The sequence below is a fragment of the Primulina tabacum genome, chromosome 15 (assembly GCF_025594145.1).
Source record: "Primulina tabacum isolate GXHZ01 chromosome 15, ASM2559414v2, whole genome shotgun sequence".
Classification (NCBI taxonomy): domain Eukaryota; kingdom Viridiplantae; phylum Streptophyta; class Magnoliopsida; order Lamiales; family Gesneriaceae; genus Primulina; species Primulina tabacum.
In genome coordinates, this window is record NC_134564.1 from 378,543 (window position 1) to 400,758 (window position 22,216).

The 22,216-nt window shown below is 37.2% G+C and overlaps 1 protein-coding gene across 3 annotated transcripts; it reads right to left on the bottom strand.

The window, feature by feature from the left end:
* Nucleotides 1-18,645: 18,645 nt before the first annotated feature.
* On the bottom strand, nt 18,646-20,167 carry LOC142526834 (microtubule-binding protein TANGLED). Of its 3 annotated transcripts, none has more exons than XM_075631451.1 (4): nt 20,001-20,163; nt 19,805-19,914; nt 19,653-19,711; nt 18,646-19,567 (listed from the first exon to the last, which is right to left on the bottom strand). In XM_075631451.1, the coding sequence occupies exons 1-4, from the start codon at nt 20,091-20,093 to the stop codon at nt 18,798-18,800; spliced, it is 1,032 nt and encodes a 343-aa protein (XP_075487566.1). In that variant the 5' UTR covers nt 20,094-20,163; the 3' UTR covers nt 18,646-18,797. The 3 variants fall into 3 exon arrangements, with proteins under 3 accessions (XP_075487566.1, XP_075487568.1, XP_075487567.1); XM_075631453.1 differs by having other exon boundaries at nt 19,845-19,914; nt 20,001-20,057; XM_075631452.1 differs by lacking the exon at nt 19,653-19,711 and having other exon boundaries at nt 19,845-19,914; nt 20,001-20,167.
* Between the last annotated feature and the right edge of the window lie 2,049 nt (nt 20,168-22,216).

The window sequence follows — 22,216 nt, forward strand, 5'->3', positions numbered from 1 at the left end:
CAGCCCAAGCTGTGGCTCCCTCCAGAAGTACCGTCTCCGGTCTCCTGATATCCTGGAGTACCTGCCATTGTCCACACACAAAGACAACAATAGCCCCCCTTGGGGGTGAGCAAAGCTCCGTATGGAACAACCAATTATATATACCACAGATATCTAAACAATGATATATGGTATGCAATGCATGTATGTTGTGGAGGTGTCAAGTCAAATGCCCATCCACTGAGCACATGTCAGAATCAATCGAATCGCTATCAAATCAATGCTCGAGCTGGCACACCGACCTCAATAAGGGATACTCGTATGATAGCGTCGACAAAGCGCCATCAAATCTCAAATCTCATATCCAATCATCGGGGCCACAATTGTCTATGGTTTACGGGCCATATAATACCAACATAGCAATTTTGTTCACAAACCCCAGAATCCAATCAAATCATATCAGGGTATCCAAGGATCATAGCTCAACGTGCCATGTCATATATCGATGTATGCATCAAACGATGTGTGTTAACAAAATATTTATTTTATACATCGATATCTCAATCTCAATGTCATGTATGCCACATCAATCAACAAATAAGGCATATAGACATGTATTCTCATTCCAATCAATCAAATCAATCCGACATATATCATATAATACAGATACCTGTCGTATGTTACCCGGTCGCAACATACCTCAATTCTTCGTTTCCAACTGATGTAGCCTGAAGATATTGATATTACACTTTATCTACATCAATAACATACTTATTCCAATCAATAACATAATTCAAAATCATTAATATGAGTTTCAAATATCATTTGAAACTTCAAAAATTCATATCAAATCCAAATCATAATATAATTCAATTCCGACTTCGAATATGAGTTTATTGTCGGTTATTGTACCACATATAGGAATTTCAACTTCAAATACATGATATTCCAGCACTTTGATATTTAGAGCTGCTGGAACCAGAAGAAAATTACCTCAGTCAGAAGCCCTCGACGCGAAGATCACAAATATATAATTTTTTTCGCGTTTAGACAGCGTTTCGAAGTCGATTTGGACGGAAGAAAACCGAAATTCTCTCAATTCTCTCGAGATTACCGAATAAGAAATGACAAAAAGGAAGAAAAGAACTTAATCTTATCCTCACTGCTCTCGCGCTCGGGCGGTAGAATTCTCGCGCCCGAGCGCGAGACATTCTGCCCCCGAGTACATTTGCACCGCCCTCGGGCGGTCAAAAATTACCGCTCGGGCGCGGCATGTTCTATCCAAGAACACCCCTTATTCCACACTGGCGCTCGGGCGGTCATTTTCTACCGCCCGGGCGCCACATATTCTGTACCAAAGGTTGGTTTTGGTATTTTATTGGCGTCCGGCTTTTCCACTCGAGCTCTTACAACGTCAATTCATATTCAATATTCATTTTCTCAATTTCATTGTCATAATATAAATCATATACATAATCACATGACAATTTCATAATTATCGATAATCAACATGGGATTTACGATAATATGATACACGGTCCTTACATTTCTCCCCCACTTAAAAGATTTCGTTCCTCGAAATCTCAAACATCTCTATATACATAACATTGACAAACATATATATGTTACCAGTTATAGTACATATCAAAAGTAAAATCAGTAAACGGATCAGAATACATCGAATACAATGGAATAGATGGACTAGTATCAAATAAATGCGGATACGAATCTCGCATTTTGCTTTCCAATTCCCACGTCGACTCTTCCACACCATGTCGTGTCCATTGTACTCGAACCAACAGAATCGATTTATTTTGCAATATCTTCTCCTTTCGTTTCATAATGCGAACAGGTTGTTCAACATAGGAAAGAGAAGGATCAAGTTCAATCCTCGTCAGGTGCAAGCACATGCGATGGATCTGGTTCATATTTCCTCAACATAGAAACATGAAACACATCATGAATAGCAGATAGAGCTGGTGACAATGCCAATCGATATGAAAGATCACCAACTCGATCAAGAATCTCGTATGGACCAACATATCGAGGAGATAATTTCCCTCGCATGCCAAATCGAACAGTGCCTCTAAAGGGAGATATTTTCAAAAACACTCTGTCACCTTTCTGGAATTCCAAGGGTCGTCTTCGTTTGTTCGCATAACTCGTTTGACGATCCTGAGCAGCTTTCATCCGCTGCCGAATTAACTGAATCTTATCGTTCATTTCCTGTATCATTTCAGGTCCAGTCAATTGTCTTTCTCCAATCTCATCCAAGAATAACGGTGATCTACATCGTCTCCCATATAGAGCTTCAAACGGTGCCATACCGATACTCGTCTGAAAGCTATTATTATAAGAAAATTCAACCAATGGTAAGGCATCTTGCCATCCCATTCTAAAATCCATCACAATCGCACGCAACATATCCTCTAACGTTTGAATCGTATACTCAGTCTGGCCATCAGTTTGAGGATGATAAGCAGTACTCATAGCCAAACGCGTACCCATCGCTTCCTGAAAACTACCCCAGAATTTAGAAGCAAATATGGGATCACGATCAGATACAATTGAGACTGGCACACCGTGCAGTCTCACTACATTCTCGATGTATAAACGGGCCATTCTTTTATAAGGATAAGTCCGTTCATACAGAATAAAATGTGCAGATTTTGAAAGCCGATCAATAATGACCCAAATAGCATCACAGCCCTTGGGTGAACGAGGTAAATGAGTCACAAAATCCATAGCAATATGTTCCCAATTCCATTTCGGGATTTCGAGACTATAGGAGCAATCCTCCAGGTTTCATTCTCTCGGCTTTTACTTGCTGACAGACAAGACATTTAGAAATAAACTCAGCAATGTCCTTTTTCATACGTTTCCACCAGAATTGAGGTCTCAATGTCAAATACATCTTTCGACCTCCAGGTTGAATACTGTATTTGCTACAATGTGCTTCTCGAAGAAGGGAAGATTTCAAATCAGAATCATTAGGGACTACCAGCCGACCATTAAGTCGTAAAGAACCATCAGAAGAAATCTGGAATCCAGATTGATGTTCTGCAGATACAAGTTCTTTCGACTTTTGGATCTGAGCATCGCTTCGTTGGGCCTTTCGTATTTTCGAAATCGATTTGGACGGAAGAAAACCGAAATTCTCTCAATTCTCTCGAGATTACCGAATAAGAAATGACAAAAAGTAAGAAAAGAACTTAATCTTATCCTCACTGCTCTCGCGCTCGGGCGGTAGAATTCTCGCGCCCGAGCGCGAGACATTTTGTCCCCGAGTACAATTGCACCGCGCTCGGGCGGTCAAAAATTACCGCTCGGGCGCGACATGTTCTGTCCGAGAACACCCCTTATTCCACACTGGCGCTCGGGCGGTCATTTTCTACCTCCCGGGCGCCACATATTCTGTACCAAAGGTTGGTTTTGGTATTTTATTGGCGTTCGGCTTTTCCACTCAAGCTCTTACAACGTCAATTCATATTCAATATTCATTTTCTCAATTTCATTGTCATAATATACATCATATACATAATCACATGACAATTTCATAATTATCGATAATCAACATGAGATTTACGATAATATGATACACGGTCCTTACACCACTTTTTCAAATTATGAAGGAAAAAGACGTTTCTGCAGTGATCTTTGATGAAGTTGTGTGCAGGAACAAAATGTTTGGCGCTCGAGCGGTAAGATGTTACCGCCCGAGCGTCCCTGTACTAAAAATTCAGTATTTTTACAGAAATATCCACCCCCGAGCGGTAAAATATTACCGCCTGAGCGCCACTGCACAACATTTTCAGTATTTTGGCAGAAAGTTCCGCGCTCGAGCGGCAAGATCTTACCTCCCGAGCGCCGCTGAGTATAAGAAAGGATAAGTTTTGAATTTTCTAAGCATCTTCACCATTTCATCTTCACTTTTTCACAGCAAACACACGGGAACCCTTCCTCCAAATGCTCTTTTCTTCTTCTTCTTCATTTTGAAGCTAAAATTGAATTCTCCACCTCAAGATCATCCTAGAGTTGTAAGTGTTCATCTTTAATGGTTGTTATTTTGTAGAGGATCATAAAGGGATGAATTTCACCTAGTATAGACAGAGTGACTGAATTATTGATATTTTTGAAAGTATAAGAGTGAGAAACATCGTCTCAAATCAGTATTTGTACGCTTGGACAGTAAGTTGGCACGTTCTTGAAGTAATACATGAGTAATATTATGAATTTCAAATGATTTTCATTGATTATTGCTACATGTTTTTTTTAGTATGTTTATTGCTGAAAACATAGCACCATATTCCATTGTTATTTATTAAATATGAAAGAAGTTCATGAATATTGAAGATATATGCTATGTTATGAACATGAACATAAAAGAAAAGGAAAATGACTAATTTTTATATGATATATGAGCTTGTTGACATCATGGGTGGTTCTAAGTCCACCAAACCTATTGGCCAATTTATGTTCATGGGGCGTGGGGTTGTCACAGGGCACCCTGACGTACAACAAAGTAGTATCTATATAATAAAGCAAGCACGGTAGTACAGGTCAACTAATGAGGCTCAAGTACTGAAATGAACATTAATATATGCTATGGTATGACATGGTTTAAAGATTCATTGTTGATCACGACTCAATATGTATAATCTTTTGATGCATATTGATACGTGTATGTGCCAACTTATTGAGTTTTATAAACTCACGTAGCTCATGTTTACAGGATCGGGTAATGAAGATACATAGGATGTCGGTTTGCCAATGAATGCTTGTGACGTGCCTTACCTCGAGAACAACCTGGACGTCTTATTGTATAGTTTTCGCATATGTATTATAATGGATTTTATGTCAGGGTTTGAAACAAGTTTCACGATATTTATGACTATATGTATAACGATACGGTGTATGTTTGTATATGAAGAAATGCTTAGACGTACGTATAGATGTTTTTGCTTGAGTGTTTGGCTAATACAAAATGTAGGGACATCATGCCAAAATTTTATAAACCGTCGAATTGATACCTATTGTTTGAATTGCTTCATAATATAGGTATATCATTCAAATCCTATTTTGATTATGAGTATAAGTATCATTAATCTTGTCAAGTATAGAAGAAGGGTGTTACACGTTATATGGTATCAGAGCCCACGGTTCTTCGAGAGGGAAGACACTACACTTCATCCATACATGGGGAACTCGGCAAGTAAGTATCTTTGTATCTCATAGTTTATGCTAAGTTATGTGCTTTTATGTGGCCTACTAGTAGGCTAAGTGACAATGCCACCCAAACATAAAGTGCATGACGGAGAGTCATCTAAGGGCAAGGCCCCGGCAGCGGAAGGTGAAGGCAGTGCGCCACGACCTATAGACGAATTTGCTCAGCTGCTCCAACAACAAGAAAAATTCCATGGAGAGCAAATACAACAATTACTTGAAATGCAGCGGATGACACATGAGCAGGCATGAGTCCAAGTACCAAGACAAGGGCTTGTTCAAACAGATATGTATGATCGATTTCGACGTCTGAATCCTCTTGACTGAATATATACAATTATTCGAGGCTGGAGTTCAATATGTACCATATATTGCACAGGATGACACAAGTAAGGGAGAACACTTCATGCGGGGACTTCGCTCTGAAATTAAAAGAGATGTACGAATGTCGAAAGTTGTTACATACGGGGAGATAGTGGAAAGAGCACTTATGGCAGAACAGGATGAACAAGACATTGACAGAGACAGACAACAGCGATGTCAACAGTACTTTCAGAAGAGTCAAGGAACAGGACAAGACAAAAGGACCGATAGCAAAGGTACTCGACCAGAGGAACTCCGTGGCAAAGGTCCACCTCCACGTAAGGAACAGGACAGACCACCTTGTCCTAAATGTGCCAAACCCCATGGCGGTGAATGTATGCAAGGTACCAATATTTGTTATCGTTACAAAAAGCTAGGGCATCTCGCCAGAAATTTTCCAGGGAGTTTTGAGAAAGTACAGGGGGGCCTCTTCTCGATGATCAAAGAGGAACTAGATGCAAATACATCAATGATCACTGGTATGTTCTTGATTTCTGGTATCATTGCGATTGTTTTACTAGATTTAGGAGCCACACATTCCTTTATTTCGGAATCGTTGGTATGGAGACTGGGCATTATAGCAAGTACAACAGAGACACAACTCACCATAGCTTTACCTTCCGGGCAAGAAATACATACAGATCAGATTGTGCGAGGGTGTTCAATATATGTCAAGGCCGTGAGATGTATGCCAATTCGATAGTTCTGAAAATTACTGATTTTGATGTAATATTGGGAATGGATTGGCTCTCGAAGTATAGAGTTACGATTGACGGTGGCATGAAAATGATCAAGTTTGCGCAAGTAGGAGCTGAACCATTCACAGTAACAAGTGCAGATATATTCTTACCTCTTCTGATAATCTCTTGTATGAAGGCATGTAAATTACTACAGAATGGGTGTCAAGGGTATTTAGCATCTGTTTTAATTATTGACCCACATGTTCGTGAGATAAAAGATACAGATGTTGTTTGTGAATTTCCAGAGGTATTTCCCGATGATATAACAGGCTTACCCCCAGTGATTGATGTTGTGGCAGGGACTCATCCGATCTCAAAAGCTCATTATTGATTAGCTCCTACATAAATAAAGGAATTGAAAGAAAAGTTACATGAATTACTTGATAAAGGATTTATTAGACCGAGCTTTTCACCGTGGGGTTCACCTGTTTTATTTGTGAAGAAGAAAGATAGTACCCTTCGTCTATCTATTGATTATAGGGAGTTGAACAAAGTGACAATCAAAAATAGGTATTCACTCCCTAGAATTGATGATTTGTTTGATCAATTACAAGGAGCTTCTATCTTCTCGAAGATTGATTTACGATCAGGCTATCATCAATTAAAAGTGAAGTTAGCCGATATCTCAAAAACTACCTTTCGAACCAGGTATGGGCATTATGAATTTCTTGTAATGCCATTTGCACTAACGAATGCACCAACTGCTTTTATGGATTTAATGAACAGAATTTTCAAGTCATTTTTAGAAAAGTTCATGATTGTATTTATAGATGATATTCTCATCTACTCACGAACCATAGAGGAGCATCGAGAACATCTGAAACTAGTTTTGCAAACTTTGAAGGATAAACATTTATATGCCAGATGGAAGAATTTTGGTTTGAAAAAGTAGCATTCTTGGGCCATATCATCTCAAAAGAAGGCATATCTGTGGATCCAAGCAAGATTGAAGCTGTTAATAACTGGCTACGACCAACTACTGTTACCAAGCTACGTAGTTTTCTTGGGTTAGCTGGTTATTACCATCGTTTTATAGTAGAATTTTCTAGGAGAACATTGCCTTTGACTGCTTTAACACGAAAGAATATGAAATTTGTATGGAACGAAGTATGTGATCGCACTTTCCAAGAGTTAAAGACAAAATTGACATCAGCATCAGTCCTTGCTATTCCAGAAGGACCAGAAAATTTTTTGGTATATAGTGATGCTTCAAAACAAGGTTTATGAGCAATCTTAATGCAGCACGGGAAGTGATTGCTTGTGCATCAAGACAATTGAAGGAATATGAAAGAACTATCCCACACATGATTTAGAACTGGCAGCAGTGATATTTGCGTTGAAAAAATGGCGCCATTATCTGTATGGTGAGCTAGTGAAATATACACTGACCACAAGAGTTTGAAATAGTATTTGACGCAAAATGAACTGAATATGCGACAATGACATTGGTCGGAATTAGTGAAGGATTATGATTGTGTCATTAATTATCATCCAGGTAAAGCCAATGTTGTTGCAGATGCATTAAGTCGAAAATCCAGTTATATTGCCGCAATGCAAGTACAAGAACAAATTTTATGGGATTTACATAACTTGCAGATTGAGGTTATTCCAAAGGGAGCTGCAATCCGGTTATCAACCCTCATGGTTCGACCAAGACTTGAAGACAGAATCAAGGCTGAACAAAGTGCAGTTAATGAATTACAACAACCGAGACAACGAGATGAGGAAAAAAGAAATTTGAACTTTGAATTGAATGGGGAAGGAATGTGGACATATCGAGGTAGATTGTGTGTGCCAAAACAAGGAACGATAAGAACCGACATTATTATAGATGCTCATGCTACACCCTATTAGATTCATCCAAGAGGCACAAAAATGTACAAAGATTTAAAACCATTATTTTGGTGGCCAGGTATGAAAAAGGACATTGCTCAATTTGTTGCACAATGTCTCACTTGTCAACAGGTCAAGACTGAACATCAAAGACCAGCAGGACTCCTGAAACCATTACCCATTCTTGAGTGAAAATGGGAATATATTACAATGGATTTCATCCTTGATTTACCAAGAACACAAAGATGATTAAATGCTATATAGGTTATTGTCGATCGGCTTACAAAATCAGCTACTTTCTTCTGATGAAGACCACATATACGATGAATCAATATGCTGAATAATACATCAAAGAGATAGTGAGGCTTCATGGCATCCCAGTGTCCATTGTATCTGATAGAGATCCCAAATATACGTCTCCATTTTGGAAAAGTTTACATCATTCTATGGGAACTTGATTGGCATTTAGTACAGCATTACACCCTCAAACTGATGGTCAATCAGAACGAGTGAATCAGATCTTAGAAGATATGTTGAATGCTTGTACTATTGACTTTCCAGGCAGTTGGGACAGTAAACTTGAAACGACCTCGACTTTTTTTAAAAAAAACATAAACTTCGAAAATCACCATTCAAACTAAATTAACATTTTCATTGACCAAAATAACTTAGCATTTTAAACTTCAATTGCATAAAATAAATCTCTAAATCTTCCAATAACAAAAAATCCTACGTCACCTTTAAAAAGATCAACTAACAATAAAATAAAGCATAAAAATCCATAATAAAGTCATTAACATAAATTTTTCAAACCTATTATCTATCAAGCTAGTGTGAAAAATAAAGGTCCATCGGGAGTGTGCTGCAGCACTCGATCCACTCAATCGTCAGCGCCTCCCATAATATCATCAAATCATGCATCATACCAACCTAGTGAGTGTAATGACTCATCACGTTCTAAACATGAATAACAAATAATACATATACAATCACATTCATTTAAAAATCATATTTTTATTTAAAATAACTTTTAAACATAATTAAACCATTTAAAATAATTTTAAGCGTAAATAAATCATTGAAAAACTTTTAAGCATAAATCAAATATTATAAAATCATAAAAATCGTAAAGCTTTCAATCTTTTATCATTTTGGATGAATTTTGATCCTTGAAAGTAACTAGCTTTTATCATTTGGTCGATTAATCAGTCTTTAGCTCTACATGGCCCATGACGGTGGGCACTAGGCTCCACCATGAAAATACGATCGTTGGGGTCTCTATGGGGCCTTGTCGCGTAAACAGGGTCCCTTTGAGGCCTTGGGCCTCACATTATCCCCATAAAATCATATATCATATATCTTATCTTTTGTCACAGTCAATTTACATCCCTCAAAAATATTTTTCATTTTCTTTTAAAAAGTGTAAAATATCGCAGCTTTCCAAAAATAGCATTTTAACAGTAAAAATTGCACAGCTTTACCATAAATCATAAAATATCATATTTTCATAAAAATCATCATTTTAAATCATAAAATATAATTTAACATGCATGATGATCCTTCGGGATGTTATATCAAGCTTTTACGTATTTCTCAAGTGTAGAATGATCGTTTTGCCTCTAGACGTATAATTTCTCGATTTTATCTTTTTCTTACTTTTAATGACATTGGCTTATCCCAAATAATTATTTAAGCTTAAATCTAATTTTTCATAATTTTATTCAGCTTAATTCGATTCTTTTCGATTAATTCTTGAATTAACTATTCTTGAGGCGTTTAATTCCTGAATAAATTCAAAACTTAATATTTTCTTCCCAAATTTTAACATAATATTTTTAATACCTAATCTACCCTTGTGAGCCGAGCCATGAACCACCCCCGTGGACACATGGTCCCAATATTTCTTCATTAAATTTGAAATATGACCCTCAATCAAACACACCGACCCATCTCCCAATTTACTCGAGCCATGCCCGAGCCACCTCGAGCCAAACCCTAGCCAACCCATCTAGGAACCCTCCTGACCATCCCTAACCCTTATGACATGACCCTAGCTCGTGCAACTTTCCTGGACAGAAGATTCAAAGCCGCACGAGACCCTTCCCTCTCGCCTAGGACTCTTGGCTAACTAGGAATCTTTTAGCCGAGCCACCACCGAACCCACCTGACCCTTACCAACCATGGACCAGGCGCACGAAGCCCTGCCTGAAGATACAAGCTGCGCGCACCCCACGACTGCTGCTGCTATCTTGCGTGGAGGTTTCTACCCAGACCACCACCAAGCACAGCCCCTCCTAACCCTCACCGGACCATCCTAAAACACCGTCTAGACCACCTAGCCCAGCCCCATACCAAGCCGAAAGCCCCCTAGCCCGAGACTTAACTGAATGCGCATGGGGGAGAGTCCCAACTCCCGTGGACTCTTCCCTAGTGTTTCCCTCGATTCCTAGCCATGATAGGACTCCTCCTAGGACCTAACCACATCCGATAAGAACCCTCCTCAAGACCTGGTCGAGCCCCATCACCCCATGCACCCTAGTCGAGTCCCTTGAATCAAGCAAAACCCATGAAACCTCGACTTATCTCTTCCCTTGCCATCTCTTGGTTCCAGCCTTGTTTTCCTTTAATTTGTTCATGTTCCATTCATAATTCATCTTACGTTGTCAGCTTAACCCTCGGGAATCATAACGTTTCAAAACAAAGTATTAAATAGTCGAAACTTTGAAAATATTTGACAAAACGTTTAGCGATTAAAACTACAATATTTTTCATGCAAAAATACATAAAACATGCATATAATAGTTTGAATGATGCGTCGAAAAGGTTTAGTAAACGTGCCTTTGCGTTTAAAACGCTCGAATACGTGATCGTCTGCGGGGAAGGACGAACGGGAGACAAAGACTCCTTCTTTTCTTCCTTGTTAATTTCGAAAATAATGTGTGTGCTTGTGTGTGTATTTCGGCTGATAGGAGGTTGAATTGTGGTGTTATGAAAGCTATGAGTCCTATTTATAATTTAATTAACATGATAATGGGCTTTGGTTTTGGGCCTCCAAGTATAGGAGCAATTGGACCTACTTAAAACAATTAAATTGGGTCCAATAACTCTAATTTAATTAAAACATGAAAGTTTATAAAAATTACTTTTCATAAATAATGCATTTGATATTTTAAAAGTCCTTTGTTTGCCCAAAAGCGGCTTCCCGAGTAAAATCGAGTTCGACTCGTAAAATAATTCGAACTCCCACATTTTTAGAAAAATTAAATCATTTCTAATCATATTAGGAAACCTTGAAAATATTTAATGAAAAATAATTATTCTAGTCTTGGTCGTCCCCGGTCTCCCTGCCTATTATCGAATATTTAGGTAAAATCCTACAGTTTTATGAAATCATGTCATATAATCATTTAATCATGCAATCATATCTTTAATCATTTAATAAATATCATGCAAGCATAAAAAAATAAATTAAATAAAATAATTAAGCAATTAAAATAATTTTGCATGCATGTGGTTTACGTAGGTTGGTTTTTCGGACGTTAGAAAACTACCGTTGGCTGAGTTTACATATAACAATAGTTATCAGTCAACTATTGGAATGACACCCTATATATGGTAGAAAATGACAATCTCCAGTACATTTGGATGAAATAGGAGAAGGAAAGTTATTAGGCCCTGAATTGGTGCAACAGACAGCAGAATTGGTAAACAAGATTAGAGAAAGAATATACACTGTTCAGAGTCGAAAGAATGCTGATGTGTGACGTCGTCAATTGGAATTTCATGTCGGTGACCATGTATTTGTAAAAATATCACCATTGAAGGGCATTTTGTGTTTTGGTAAGAAGGGAAAATTAAGTCCAAAATATATCGGTCCGTTTGAAATCTTGAACAGAATAGGATACAGAGCATACCGACTTGCTTTACCACCGAATTTGTCAAATTTTTATTACATTTTTCATGTTTCCTTGCTACGAAAGTATTTGGCCAATCCAGCTCACGTTTATCATTACGAACCATTGGAGCTTGCATCGAATCTCTCGTATGAAGAATGGCCAGTCCAAATCCTTGATAGGAAATCAAAAGTGTTACGAGGCAAAGAAATACTCTTAGTGAAACAATTATGGCGCAATCATGCAATCGAAGAAGCAACTTGGGACCGAGAAGACGAAATTCATTAGAGGTATCCTGAACTATATGGTACGTCAAATTTCGAGGACGAAATTTTTTGAAAGAGGGTAGAATTGTAATGCCGGATTACTTGTACAAATGATTAATGATGCGTTTATTTCATTTATTATGCGGTTATTTGGCTCATTATATTTCACGTGTTGATTGAAATAACGATAATGAGATTGAATATGTGACTAGATTGAATAATGACAATAAGATGCGTGAATGAAATGGTGTCATGAACATTGATATTTAAATGTACGAAACGAGAATGAAAACTATGATACTTCTTATGGTTTTTAGCATAAGTATTTGAATATGAATCATATTGATATGAGGCAAATTTCATTAGAAATTCAATGAGTAAGGCTACAACTTTTATGTTTTGAGTTTTTTCCAAATCCATTGGGAAACAAGGCCAAAATCGTCCCAAAGTGTGTAGTGTGTATCGTCGTTCTTGCACCGACAAATGTTGGGAGAATGAGCATAACATTTTACTCATACTTTCAAATGACATGAGACCAATTGGGGATACAAGCCAAGACATAGCGCTACAACTTTCATGTTTACCACTTTTTCAAATTATGAAAGAAAGAGACGTTTCTGGAGCGATTTTTGATGAAGTTGTGTGCAGGGACAAAATGTTTGCGCCCGAGCGGCAAGATGTTACCGCCCGAGCGCCCCTGTACTACAAATTCAGTATTTTTACAGAAAGTTCTGTGCTCGAGCGGTAGAATATTACTGCCCGAGCGCCACTGAACGACATTTTCAGTATTTTTGGCAGAAAGTTCCACGATCTTACCACCTGAGCGCCGCTGAGTATAAGAAAGGATAAGTTTCGAATTTTCTAAGCATCTTCACCATTTCATCTCCACTTTTTCACAAGAAACACACGGGAACCCTTCTTCCAAATGCTCTTTTCTTCTTCTTCTTCTTCTTCTTCTTCTTCATTTTGAAGCTAGAATTGAATTCTCCACCTCAAGATGATCCTAGAGTTGTAAGTGTTCATCTTTAATGGTTGTAATATATGTAGAGGATCATAAAGGGATGACTTTCACCTAGTATAAAGTGACTGAATTATTGATATATTTGACAGTATAGGAGCGAAACACATCGTTTCAAACTAGTATTCCTACGCTTGAACAGTAAGTTGACATGTTCTTGAAGTAATACATGAGTAATATTATGAATTTCAAATGATTTCCATTGATTATTTCTTTATGTACATTGTTAGTATGTTTATTGATGAAAGCATAGCACCATATTCCATTTTTATGTATTAAATATGAAAGAAGTTCATGAATATTGAAGATAGGTGCTATGTCATGAACATGAACATAAAAGAAAAATAAAATGACTAATTTTTATATGATATATGAGCTAGTTGACATCATGGGTGGTTTTAAGTCCACCAAACCTATTGGCCAATATATGTTCATGGGACGTGGGGTTGTCACAGGGCACCCTGATGTCCAACACAGTAGTAGCTATATAATAAAGCAAGCATGGTAGTACAGGGCAGCTAATGAGTCTAGAGTATAGAAATAAACATGAATATATGCTATGGTATGACATGGTTTAAAGATTCATTGTTGATCACGACTTGATATGTATAATCCTTTGATGCATATTGATACGTATAAGTGCCAAATTATTGGGTTTTATAAACTCACGTAGCTCATGTATTACAGGATCAGATAATGAAGATACATACGATGCCGGTTCGCCAATGGATGCTTGTGATGTGCCTTACCTCGATAAGAACCTGGATGTCTTATTGTACAGCTTCGCATATGTATTATAATGGATTTTATGTCAGGGTTTGAAACAGGTTTCACGACGTTTATAACTATATGTATAACGATATGATGTATGTTTGTATATGAAGATATGCTTAGACATACGTATAGATGTTGTTGCTTGAGTGTTTGGCTATTACAAAATGTAGGGATATCATGCCAAAAATTTTATAAACAGTCAAATTGATATCCATTGTTTGAATTGCTTCATAAATAGGTATATAATTCAAACTCTATTTTGATTATGAGTATACATATCATTAATATTGTCAAGTATAGAAGAAGGGTGTTACAATAGGAGTGTTAGGTTCATACATGAGGGGCTCGTGCATGCTCTTGTGTACGTGCAGAGGTTGCAGTGGGTTAGGGGCTAGTTCAAGGGGTCATGGCAGGTCAGTAGGGTCCATAGGGGGCATGGGAAGAGTTTGGGTTGAGGTGGCTCGGGCTTGGCTTGAAGGTAGCGTAACATGGCCCGATGTATCATGCTAAGGTTCGAATTAATGGGCTTAAATGGTTAAGGCTTGAACCGTGGGTCTACGGGGGTGGTCCATGGGTCACAAGGTTAAATTAGGTAATAAAAACTCTATGTTTAAAGGTTAAGAATTTAATAATCAAATTTGAATTAATTCTGAATTAAAACGCTCTACGAATTAATATTTACGAAATAAATAGAAAAACATGAATTTAAGCCAAATAAAAATATAAGAAATTTAATTTAAGCTTAAAAAATTATTTCGGATGGTCGTGTCAACGGAAGTAAAAAAACGTCGTCTAGGGGTAAAACGATCATTTTACACCCGAAAATAGTAAAGGTCTTGGCAGTGCCCTGAATACTGTAAAATATGTTGATATATTATTTTAAATGTTTATGGAATTTTATGATGAAACGTTAATACTAAAAGATATGTTGCATGCTTAGTTTAAAAGAAAAATGATTTATGCATACTTTGATTTTTTTTAAAGTGATGAAAACATGAAATGTTGAAGGAAGTGAAGTAACTGTGACTAATACGATGATACGATGATTATGATGAAACGATGATATGTAAGGCCAAGACTCAGTTGACGGGTGAGAGTGTCGTTGATGTTCCCGCCGCCCAGTATGTGGTAATACTTAGATGGATCCATCGACATTCAGCTGATACGAAAATCACAATTAACGATCTGAATTCAATGAAAATGAAAACATATACGTATATGATGAAAAGTAGAATGTTTATGATGAAAGGGAAGATGTTTATATTTATGTTTATGCATGTTCATGAAATGTTATTTTAAGTAAAAGTATTTTCACTGTTGTATATGTTTGTATATGAATTATTCGTTATTATGGTTATTGTTTGCTGAGTCAATAGACTCACTAGGTGTGATCAATGCAGGTGAGCATGATGTTGAAGTTGAGGGACTTGATGATTGATCTTACTGGACTGAAGGTGCACATAACCCGAGAACCAGCGCTAGTTTTCCGCACTTATGATCTAAAGTTTATGATAAAGATTTTTACGAGTTTTATGATGCTTTTTGAGTGGTTTTGAGAGATTGTTAGAGTTAGTTTTTATTTTGAATATTGCTAAGTTTAGGTTTGATGAAACGATTTACGATTTTACGTTTTGAATTCTTTCTTTAAAATTTCAAATATAGTTGGTATATTTTATTTTAAAACGGTGTCAAAACGAGCAGTATGTATAGGTTTCGGCCAAGAATTACTATAGAAGGAAAAGAAATTAGTACTTTTTAAGAAAAACGAGCAGTTGACATTTCAGCTATAGGTTTTGGCCTAGTGGTAAGCGCTTGATCCTAACAATTGGTATCAAAGCGAGGTCATGGGTTGAAGTCTCCCAAGAAGCATATTTCTATACTTCTTTGGGGGGGGGGGGGGGGGGGGGGGTGTGTTGAATTAAGTGTGCATGAGTGAGATTAGTACTATCACGGGTGACCTCTTGGGAAGTTCTCATGCGTCAAACTGTTGACCTTGTGTAGTTTGATCTGGTTGGCCAAGTAGGTCATAAAAGAGTGACACTAGATTTTAACCGGGTAATACTCTTTGCTGGAAACATGGCCGAAGGGATATGAGACATCATCAGCAGATAGACAGCCAGACTCATTACCACCCAAGTATGTGCATTCTATGTTTTCACAAGTATAAGGAAATAAAGTTGCGCCTTAGCTAACAGCTATAGCTTTTGGTTTAGTGGTAAACGCTTGATCCTAACAATTTTGCTTTGTATCTCTCATTCTTTTTAGGTAATCATCGAACTTCTTTGTAATCAGCGAGATCGAATCTTCACATTGGTCAGACTCATTAACTTCCCGAATCAATTCATCGAAGGAGTCATCAGAAGCTTGCAATGCAACAACCTTCCCTTTGTCTCTTTTTTGTGAGTCTAGATTCATCTCGAATATTCTGAGTGAGCTGATCAAATCTTCTAGGTTAAGTGTAGAAGTATCCTTAAATTCATCAAAAACACAGATTTTAATGTTGAAGCTTTCTGGAAGGGATCTGAGCACCTTGCTAACCAATCCTTCATTCGTCATAGGATCGCCGAGAATAAAGGCTTCATTCACAATGTCATGCAATCTTCGATCATATTCAACAATAGTCTCGTTCCCTTCCATTCTCAAACTTTCATATTTTGAGGTTAGCATCCTTAGTTTGGTTCTGCGTACACTCTCAGATCTTTCGTATTGCTTCTGAAGGATATCCCATGCTTTGGCGGAGATGCAATTGGTGATTAGACTTAATATGTTGACATCAACAGAAGTGAAAATAGCATTAAGCGCTTTCGAGTTGAAATTCGAGGTTTGGAATTCATCGACTGTCCACGCACTCTCTGGTTTGATGCGACTATCTCCGTCAGTGTCGACAGTTCTAGGAGGAGACCAACCATCCAAAACACATAGCCAACCCCTTTCTTCAATAGATTTAATGTAAATCCTAATCTTGACTTTCCAAAGCGCATAGTTGGATCCATCTAGAATCTGTGGTCGAAAAGCAGAGTTAGCTGACAACACGTCCATTGCACTTTTGCCTTTATAAACAAAAAAGTAATCATAATCAACGCTTAGTATATTAAGAGTTGGCTCTGATACCACTAGTAGGGATTGTTTAACATAAAAGTGCAAAAACACTAAATTTGTGTGTATCAGATTTTGGTGTTGTGTATCGGTGTTGTCAACACTGTTCACAATGTGCAGCGGAATGTATTATTTATCACACATATAAACTTTAGTAAACACAATAAGACAGATTAAATTATGTACAAGTATAAATACTTGTACAATGCATTAAGTAAAATTATCAATAGAAAACTTGTGAATCGTTTACAAAACCCAATACTAGTGACGCGTATAAAAACTATATTCATTAACTACCCAAGTAAATAATTGCATCTAAATAAGTCAAATAAAATTACTGATGCAAATATTGTGTCGCTTAAAATAGAAACCGTCGAGAACTCCTCAAGCACTTTCTCCAAGACGATTATTTGTGATGCAAATATTATTACTAATATTTTATTTGCATCAGTAATTTTATAAAATTATTGATGCAAATAAAATTACTGATGCAAATATTGTGATGCAAATATTATTACTAATTAACAGTTATCATAACCTACAACATCAGGACCTTAACGAAACATATCAAACACTTTCTCCAAGACGATTATTTGTTTCTCCAAGCACCCATCCTTCTTCGTAGCAATCAAATAATCAAAACCGGTCTATTTTATAAAAACAAATAATCGTCTTTACAATATGATCCAAAACAACGAAATGCAAAAGCAAATTATAACTTAACAAAACTAAATTTAAATAGGATTGATCTCGAATCGGTCTTTCATCACCAGCCCCAAAACATGGCTTGTTCATCTTCATCTAACTGATCTTCATTCTTATATAGGGAGGAAGAGTAAGGATGGGTGCTTGGAGAAACATTCAGCAAGTGCGGGTTGATTGTGCACAAAAAATACCAATGATACATATAGGTATACAAAATCATAATTTTGATTATAGGCATGATGAAGATAATACGAACAAAATATAAACATAGCATTGAAAATTATCTCATTTTTCATGGTTAACTGATAAGTCCCTTATTATTACTAATTAACAGTTATCATAACCTACAACATCAGGACCTTAACGAAACATATCAAACACTTACTCGAATCATTACAACACATTGTAATTATTTCAAACATGCTTTCAAATATCATATCTAATATCGAACAACAAACGAATTCAAAGATAAAATATCAAATAGAAACGAATATATCCAGCCGATCGGATTTTCAAAGACATACGTAAATGTTACCGATTTCATTCATTTCTTATCACACAACACTGCTGAAACAAGGATTTTGCCTACTTATGAAGGATTTTAGCCCTCATCCATTCTGTGGCCCGCTTCTGCTTTTACATGATAATAATTATTGGAAATGGCCTTAGGAAACCATATACCAACCCCCAAGAAGATGGACACGTAAAACATGAAATGAATTTTGAGGGAAAAAAGACTTCAAAAGGATGATTAATAAAGAGAATATACCATTATATGGACAATCCTCTGAATATAATATTCACCACTAAAACTGGCTAGCAAATCAGAAATACTATCAACCATGGAAATTATAAAATTTCTTATATGCTGCTGCTTCTCGCTATAGACATCATCGAGAAGATAAACTCAAATTCTCCGAGGTGAGAATCGAACTGACATTGACATCACCGGACGATGTTTTAGTCCGCTCATCATCTTGGTTACGTCACTGCTCCTGTGCACAGATTTTTTCCCCTTCAATGGCGAAATCAGTTTGTTTGCTATCCTGGATGGCGAAAATGATCTACCAATCTTTGATGCAGTCGGCAATTTCTTGGACAAACCCACTGGTCTTGTAGGAGAAATCGAAAGTGGAGGGCCTTTAATCTTCACTTGAAACTTTGAACCAGCCGGAGGAGACTTGATCGAGAACTTGTGCGGAATACTCGTCCTTTTCCCAATCACAGGGGACATAGTCTTGCCGAACTTTTGATGATGAGACGTGGGAGACATCGAAAGGAATAATGGGTTCGGAAACAATACTGTCTTTCTAGCCCATGGTGCATTCCTTGGGGATACTCGATTAGCTATATACCTAGAGTTTTCTTTGTCACACTCCCTTTTCTCAGCTGGTGAAACCTTGAAGTTTATTCGGGATCTTGCCCGTTGGATAAGCGGGATGTTGGATTGGGATCGGATTGTTCGCAATACGGCTTGTTTCTCTTTCTTTCTTCTTTCATGGATCTTGGAATCGTCTGCATTCAACCTGTGTTTCCTCCTTTCGGTGATTGGAGTTTTTGGGTCATCTTTAATGGCGACTGATTCCACTATATTCCTTGCAAATTGACTTGCTTTCATGATTTCTCCAATTGTTTCTCCTAAAAGCATAGCTGGAAGCGACATTCGTCTCCATTCCTCTGCACACCACAACTCATTTTTGTCATACAACCAACTGAATCATAGATCAGCCACAACATGTTAATAAAAAAAATGTAAAAGAACCTGTGTTATCTATTAGCATTTTTCCTGGAGAAGACCTTCGGGAATTAACATTTTTCATCCTTCAAATTTATAATCAAACAACAAATAAAATCAATGGGCGCTGAAAAAAATCTTCAAACTTTTAGACGAACCAAGTTCCCGATTATCCGTACCTCGTACGCTGCTGTTTACAGCGTGGACTAAGATTCTCACCTGAACTCACTTTCTTCCCGCCATTCACTGCGTATTGAAGCTCTTGCAATCGAGCCATACACTTATCCACCTTCGATACGACACACAAATCACCACTTCTTCTCCAAATCCAGAATTTGTTAACATGATACGATAAAAGCAAACAGAAATGGGTACCTTTTTAACTGTTTCTCTGAGAAGAGAGGGACTGAGAGGTGGCAGCGCCGCCGCCAATCTCCGCTGCTGCTTCGGTGGGCTTCTTGCAACCATTTTTTCACACTATCTGAACGGATTTGTGTGTGTTTCTTTTCTTCTCGCCCTCCCAAGTGAAGTGAAGTGTAACAACAAAATTATATTGGAGCAGCTCACTTTTGGAGTAACGGATACAATGACGCGTGTTTTGTAACGGTCGAATCGACATTTAAATTAATTAATTAATAATATTTCCACTTTGACTCTGATTTTACTTTATTTAAATTCCATTTAATGATTAATTCAATTTTCAATTAAATTACTTAATTTATTCTTAATGTTTACCTATTATCACTTTCACCATTTAAAATTATGTCTCGGATTCAAATAGACACAATTAAAAAAACTTATCACAATTATTTGAGATATAGTTGGCTATCGTTTTTTCTGGTTTATTTTATCCTATCCATGTGGGCATTGCCCTCATGATAGGATGGATGACCAAGATTTGTTATTCATATATAGGACCCACTTTTTTTTTGAAATTGTATGTGTGCCAAGATCTTACCCGTTGAAATAAAGTAAGGGTAGTGCTCACATAAGGAGGATCTCATTAACCGTTTTTTCTATTGATTTATCCAGAAATCAAATTAAAACTAAAATTTATTGGCTATTTATTAAGTTTCGGATTCAAATAGACACACTAGAAAAAACTTAGGGCAAACTGTAAAGTCTAAAATACGATAATGTAATCTAACTGCGTGCAAATATAGGAAAAATAAAAAAATGCCTAATTAAATTATTTTAATTGCATGAATTCAATGAGATTAATATGTTTACATGTTTAAAATATGATTTTTCTCTAAAATGCATAAAACTCTGTTTTCAAGTGTTATTCGAGACGCGATCGAGGAATGGAGATCGGAGACTGTAAAGAGAAAATATTTTTATTAATTTATTATTTTTAATTATTTACTAAATGATATATTTTATATGTTAATTTCGAAAATGGTATCTTTTGAGATGTTTTTACGCGTCGAGTCGTATTTTAAATTGGAAATCGATTTTTGACGAAAATAGAGATTTTTTGAGAACTCGGCTAATATTTTCGAAAATTATCCTAAACAAAATATTTTACCTACAATATAATGGGCCTAATTGGGCCTATTATACTATAGTTATTGAGTTTAAACTTGTACTATAGTATTTATATTAAAAGAAGGACTCCTAAGCCCTAATTTGAATCATAACTTTTGCACGCTTCTCCTCGAGACCTAGGGTTTTCTCCATCAGAAAATAAACATACACCACACGTTTTGAAGTTTTCACGTGAGTTTTGAAGACAAGATTTCGGCAAGTTCTCTCCCGCCTCTCCGCCAACGTTCCTACACGTTAAGAGTTGAATTTCGTGTGTGAAACATGCAAAAGCATGCCTTAATCTTTCCTTGCTCATCGTTCATACCATATTACGTGTGTATATACATGTTTGCATGAAAAATATGATACTCTTTCATTTATTTTCGTTTTTATGAATCATACATGGAAAATCATGGTTTTTCTTGCACAATTCTTCATGATATTTATGCACGAAGGGGCTGTCATGGTAGAGCCATAAGAAGTGATGAATTTCAGAGGGTTTAGGAGCCCTAGATGGGGCTGTTTAAGTGCTGGACTGTGAAAGGAAAAAGATGATCGAAAATTGGGTTCATGGATAGCTAGGGCATGGTATTGGGAGGATAAAAGGAGGGGGAGCCACGCCGGGTACTTTCTCTCGAGGGGCTGGGCTCGTGAGGTTCTATCATCGAGCCATGGTGGTCCACGCAAGGTTGTACATGCTAGGAAAAGTAGCGCATGTTTGGCCGCACATGGACAAGCCGCGCGCAAGGGAGGGAAGGTTCACGCACGTCCTCGTGCATGGGCTGTAGAGGCTGGTCTAAGTGGATTATAAGGGGTTTGTTCTTGGTCCTAGGAGGGTTGGTCAGGGTCAGGTCCACTCGGTTAGGGTCTAGGTTCGAAGGATTTGAAGTTGGTTGAAGCTAGGGTCTCGAAAAGAAAGGGCAGAAAATTCCGGCAGATGTCTAGGCATTTCTGAGGATCTTAAGTGGCTTGATTTGGGTTGCATACGGTATGGTTAGGTGTGATTAAACTATGGTTAAATTTTGGTGAAGTTTCGTGTTGATTCAGGTTAAACCGGGAGTTCT

Excerpts from the sequence above, each read along its gene's own strand:
- LOC142526834 (XM_075631451.1), bottom strand. The coding sequence starts at position 20,093 with ATGGTTGCAAGAAGCCCACCGAAGCAGCAGCGGAGATTGGCGGCGGCG. Across the intron at positions 19,915-20,000 it reads TCAGAGAAACAGTTAAAAAG|GTGGATAAGTGTATGGCTCG; the intron begins GTACCCATTTCT and ends GTCGTATCGAAG. Across the intron at positions 19,712-19,804 it reads TGTAAACAGCAGCGTACGAG|GATGAAAAATGTTAATTCCC; the intron begins GTACGGATAATC and ends ATAAATTTGAAG.